The 6,000-nt window shown below is 40.6% G+C and overlaps 1 protein-coding gene across 1 annotated transcript in view; it reads right to left on the bottom strand.

The window, feature by feature from the left end:
• DOCK2 (dedicator of cytokinesis 2) overlaps positions 1-6,000 on the bottom strand; it is a 173,616-nt gene that overhangs the window by 11,372 nt on the left and 156,244 nt on the right. Inside the window, exon 50 of the mRNA XM_018558336.1 lies at positions 2,786-2,903. Coding sequence (XP_018413838.1) covers positions 2,786-2,903 — 118 coding nt within the window. The remainder of the gene's footprint in view (positions 1-2,785; positions 2,904-6,000) is intronic.

Below are 6,000 nucleotides of genomic sequence, written 5' to 3' on the forward strand. Positions count from 1 at the left end.
CGGGCCCTCACTAATTTTTTTTTTCTAAGATCCTACCTATCCTACCAGTCCCCCTACCTTACGAGAACTGGTTGGATCCTTAGTCCAGTGTGGGCTGCTGTGCTGTTGTAGAGTTCCATCCATATGTGCATTGCTTGTACATCTCCCTTGTATGCCTTGTAGAGGTGCCGGGAGCCAGAATGTCATGTCACTCAGGTCTAGGCACCTCTACAGGGCACACAAGGGAGCTGTAAGCAATGAACGTATAGCTGAAGCTTCCTCATTGCCATACCCCAAGCCCACCCCACCCCACCTCAAGCCCACCCCACCTCAAGCTGTCACTTGGCACCGAGCAGCATATTTTGAATGGCTGCTCTGCATGAGCTCTGACAATGCTGCACTAGAGGGAGGCTGAGGAGCTTCTCACCTAGTGCAGTGGAAAGCATGTGGCAACCCAGTGGATAATGGAATTGCGACCCACTTTTGGGTCACGACCCACCAGTTGAGAACCATGGTTTTAAACCAATACATGAAGAATAATTTTAATAATAGTAAATTCACTATGCGCCAGTAAATTTAGCAGCAGGGACAATGCAAAACCATCTAAATAGTGAATTTTAATAATATACAATTGTTCTACACCTCCAACCACTCAAACTAGATCTCTAGTGCTAATAAATATGTAAAAACAATAATGTCAAGTGTTCATAAATAGGCAATATATAAATAATAATTAATATTGTGGTATTCTTGTAGATGTGATCCACACACTTAAAGTGCTTAATAGCACCAAAAACCACAAAGTTTGTCTGTATATAGTCCACATGTTTGTGAAAAAGTGCTCAATAGGGCAAAGAAATCTCTCCATGAGGTGTCTTCCTTAACCTCCACTCAGCACCACTGTGTGCCCTCATGAAAAGCCGCTCACTTCCAGATTTGACCTCAGCATAGGTCAATAATCGCTCAAAGATTCACCAGGTCAATCAATATCTGCCTTAAAGGATAATTAAAGCCTCACTTTTTTTGCATATATCTACTGCTAGCGGAATTTTTCTTAACCAAATTATGTTGTTTACATCAAGACATCGTACCTCCCTAGACCACATAGACACACTATGCTCACAATCAACTAAGTAAACTCTTTAGTCATCAATTTCCTCACAAAGGTTAAATCAATTCATTATTTGATCATGATTTTAGTCCTTATAGGAGAACTATGAGGTGAGTGAAAAATCACTCATCCTCATAGTTCGAGCTTACGTGTTACATAGTTACATAGTATTTGAGGTTGAATAAAGACATTAGTCCATCAAGTCCAACCTATAATTAAACTGTCACAAGTCGGCTCAATAGATCGGGAAGTGAGCGAACACATACCGTCGCTCGCTCACTTCTCGATCATCTCTCTGCAGTGAGCCGTGACTCCAAGCACGGCTCACTGCAGGGATTTCCCCCTTCCCGCTCCGATCCTCCAGTGCTAAGTGGAGGAACGGACGGGGGAGAGGGCGGGTACAGCTGGCTCTGCCTCTAGGTAGGCAGAACCAGCTGTCACTCAGGCAGCTAGGTGGATCTCGACAGTAATGTCGGGATTCGTCCCGGCTGCGGCGGTCTCAGCTAACTGCGAGCTGTAGCTCGCCATATACTGAGCTTTGGATCACGGGAGGACTCTAGTATATGTCCTCCCAGGACCCTTAAGAGAACTATGGGGAAAAACACTTACCCCATAGTTCTCTTTTAAGTCATGCATAAGTGACTGCCCAGATCACTGGATAAATGTTGTAGCACACAGAGGACTACGAGGAGACAGCAAGACAAGAGAAGTCATGAGAGGCCAGGTCTTCTCGGAGAGCCTACTACTCCAACCTAGAGCCAGCCATTTACATCTGATTACATTATGGCCCCAGGCCATGAGCTGGGCAGGCTGCCTCCTATCTTCCTGTAGAAGCTTTGGCGAAACACGTAGAAGGCTGGTTCCACTGCACATTTATGCATGACTTAACCCCTTCGTGATGGGAGACGTACACTGTACGTCCCGCCACGAAGTGCCTATATGACTGGCCACGTACACTGTACGTGACAAGTTATTTAAGGCCCTGTAATGCCGGTAACCGCTGATTCTCATCGGTTACCAGTCATTAATGAATGCCTCAGTATTGAGGTATTCATTAATTAAATAGTTAAGCTTTTGTAAACGCTTCTTTCTTTCATTAATGAAAGAATGAAACCGTTACATACAAATACGGGAGCGCTAAATAGCGCTCCCGTATTTGACAGCTGGAGATAGAAGAGAGGTTGCAGAGTGAGTAACCTCTCTGCTATTCCTTTTGAGAATATTTTTATACTATAATTATAAAAAAATAATAATCAAGCATTGTGAAAAAAAGTGTTTTCTTTACGTTTTTTCCTAATTTTTTAATATTTTATTTGAACTAAGTGAGGCGTTAGGTACACGTTTGATATAATTATATAGCCCTATCTGTCCTCTAAAAAACAATATATAATATGTGTGGGTGCATTTAGTAAGTTTAGTAAGAAAGTATGTTACAGCCGTGGAAGAATCAAAAATGTAAAAAGTGTGTCAGTCATTTATGAACAGAAACTGAAAACTAGCTCAGTCATGAAGGGGTTAAGGACAAAAATCATGATCAAAAGATGTGCTGAGTTAACCCTTGTGAGGAAATTGATGACTAAAGATTTTGCTGAGTTGATTGTGAGCATTATGTGTCTAAGTGATCCAGGGACGTATGATGTCTTATTATTGATTATGATGTCGGGAACATGTTCGTTGGTATGCATTGAAACATACCTGGAATCGTTGGCATGGAGCGGCTTGCAAAGCTCATTTGCTTGAGAACAGAAGTCTGTGGTGCTGGTACGCGGTCTGAGAGATTGGTGTCACTCATAAATTCTTGTTTCCTGGAAAGCTGTAAAATTAATAATTTGTCAAACAATGATTTGCACCTTGTAAATGCTATACTATTTAATTCTATGAAGAGGTGAGGGAATGTACTGTAGAGACAAAGCAATCATTTTGCCACTTTATAGATCACTGGTTCTGTCTCATCTGGAGTATGCGGTCCAGTTTTGGTCACCAATCCACAGAAAAGATGTCCTTGAGCTGGAGAGAGTCCAGAGCAAGGCAACTAAACTAATTAAGGGGCTGAAAACCTAAGCTAGGAGACAAGGTTACTAAATTTAAACTGGTTCACGGTAGAAGTGATGAGATTAAGAAAGGACATGATTTTATTGTACAAAATGTTTAGTGGTGATGGCAACATCAGCAATAAACTGTTTACAGTAAACTCCATAACAAAGAATAGAGGTCACCACCTACAACTGGTGGAGAAAAGATTTAACGATAAAGGGCGTACAGGCTTTTTTTCAGTCAGAACGGTTAATGTCTGGAAATCGCTGCCACAAGCAGTGGTATCGGCTGAGAATATTGAATCATTCAAAAAGCATTTAGATAACTTCCTCAGAGACCGTAACATACAGGGGTACATGTACTCTTAAAAACAAGGTCACAGAGACTCGAGTACACACATACACATCCACAATCACACAAAGGTTGAACTTGATGGACCTGTATCTTTATTCAACCTCAAACACTATGTAACTATGTAACTATATTTGTCCAACTTATTATGACTCTACCATAACAGCTTCCTATACCAAGAATACACAATAATCATTTGACTGCTCTGCAAGTTTGTACTGCTATTTTGCATCTATTTTATTTTTATTGAACTGTGGTAGCCTAATGTCAAAAACATATTATTATGGTTTCAATATTTAAAAAAATAACTTTTTAGAAGTTCTGTGTTTGAATACTAAGGCTGACAATACACTATACGATCAAATTGTACAATCTCCTTTAGATCTACCATCAATTATGTAGTATAGGGGTCTGTCTGATTTAATACTAATTAAAATGATTGTTTAGGTTTGACTTCATATTACATGGTTTTGGTAAAGTATAAACAGATTGTATAATGTATGGCCATGGTCTCTCGATCTGGTTTATCAACATGATCAGCTCTCTCAACAGTCTCTCACTTCAGACTTTCATTCTGATCAGTTTCCCTGGCTGCTAATTCCTTATACACATGCAAGGTTTTGGTTCTGCAAACCTTTCTACCCCTCAGACACACACCTCTTAGAGACTCGCCTGGTCCACTAAAACAAGATGGCTTCCAGACCAGCTGGAAATCCTGGTCTGGAGAAATGCCACAGACTGGGGACAAAACTGCATGTAGTTCATCTGACAACTGCAGAGTAAACCATTGTATCAGTGTTTGCTTACATTTTAGCAAAAACGTTCACAAAACTGAATAACTTGCTGGAAACAGCTATATGTTACATTGACAGTTGGTATCAGCAGCTACACTTGTGGGCTTGAGGACTCGGAGACGCATTAAGTATGACCTAGGCCCTTGACTGGTAAAGGTAGTCTCTCCCTGATCCCACATGACAGGGCTGGGCGAATCACCAAGCACCACCACTGCCATGTGTGAGACAGAGGAGTCAGTTACATGGTCCGCCACACAAGGTACTGTTTGGTCAAAAAGCATTATGAAACACATCAGCATAGGAGCAAAGAAGCATTTGCTGTTGATGAGGGCTGAGGTTAAATTAACCTGTTACCCTAACCTGCATGAGGAAAACACATGTACATTTTAAGAGCATCTATTGATACAATGTATCTTAATGCGTTTGCTCTGTGGATAAATGGTAAGATGTGACCTTGCAACAGCCATGTTGGAAGAGGGCAGTTAATAAATGAATGTAATAGTAATATATGCTTGCTCTTAGCAGTGAGAACAAGATGTCTACTACAAATCATTTTGTTGCTTTGCTCATGTGAGAAAATTGGCTAGGTTCCCACCTACCATGTTTGAAAAATTAGATTAAATGAAAACACAACTTAAAGAAAAGCTCCAGGTAAAATAAAAACATACCCTTGCAGTGGGGCTACCCCTGTAGTGCATGAGGTAAGTGCTTGTTTTGTCTAGGGGGCTCAAATAATGTTGTTTTACTTTCCTGATTCTTGATCCCACATCAGCGCTAACCTCTCTCCCCCCTCTGCTACGGCTATGAAATGTCTATTGGCATCCTCACATCTAATGCAAATCAATGCTAGCAGTTCTTACACCACCAGAACTGAAGGAAGAAGAGGTTCTTGAAACCAGCCTGGAAGAAGTTGGTGGGACTGAGAATCAGGTGAGTAATACAGCTTTATTTGGGACCCTAGACAAAACGAACACTTAACACATGCAGTGCAGAGGTAGCCCCACTGCAAGGGTATGTTTTTTGTTTGCCCGGAATTCTTCTTTAAAAAAAAAAAAACAGTAAAAAAAAAAAAACTAACATTAACCTGTTACTCACATCCCTACAAAACTTAGGGATGTCGATTTCTTTAGATTGCATTCTTGCTTTTCTTGTAAGTATACACTAGTGCAAGAATGTGCATCTGTTACTCTTTGCGTTTTGTATAAAACATGGATTACTGAGCTTGGAGTTGGGCCTATCTATCTACTATTACATTGTGATGCAGACAGGATAAAAATCTGTATAAATCTTTAGTATAACATTGCGATAAGGCTTAGTTGGGCTTGTGCAGGTAGGAATTACTATAGAGGCATCATTTTCGCGGGTGTGTAATAACAAACAATGTAAATAACATTGTGCTGAGGGTTTAATGCGTACAGTGTCTTTCAGAGCATCATAAATTGATCTGTTGCTGCAGTGGTAGGAAAAACCTCCACTGTCAGTTCACAGAAGTTTAAGATGATATGAGATAGCATCATTAGAATTTCCCTCATTAATCATCCTCATTATAATTATAATGAGGATTTATTGTGGTTACATAGTGCTACAGAGCAATGGGGAGATCTGTAGCAGGATCAAAAGCTCAGAAGTTTATTCATTCAGATCAAGAGTTGAATGAATAAGCTTCTGAGCTTTTGATCCTGCTTCAATCCAGTGGCGTAACCAGAGTTATGGGCGCCCGGGGCAGAACAT

The sequence above is a fragment of the Nanorana parkeri genome, unplaced genomic scaffold (assembly GCF_000935625.1).
Source record: "Nanorana parkeri isolate BGI_ZX_2015 unplaced genomic scaffold, ASM93562v1 scaffold332, whole genome shotgun sequence".
NCBI lineage: Eukaryota > Metazoa > Chordata > Amphibia > Anura > Dicroglossidae > Nanorana > Nanorana parkeri.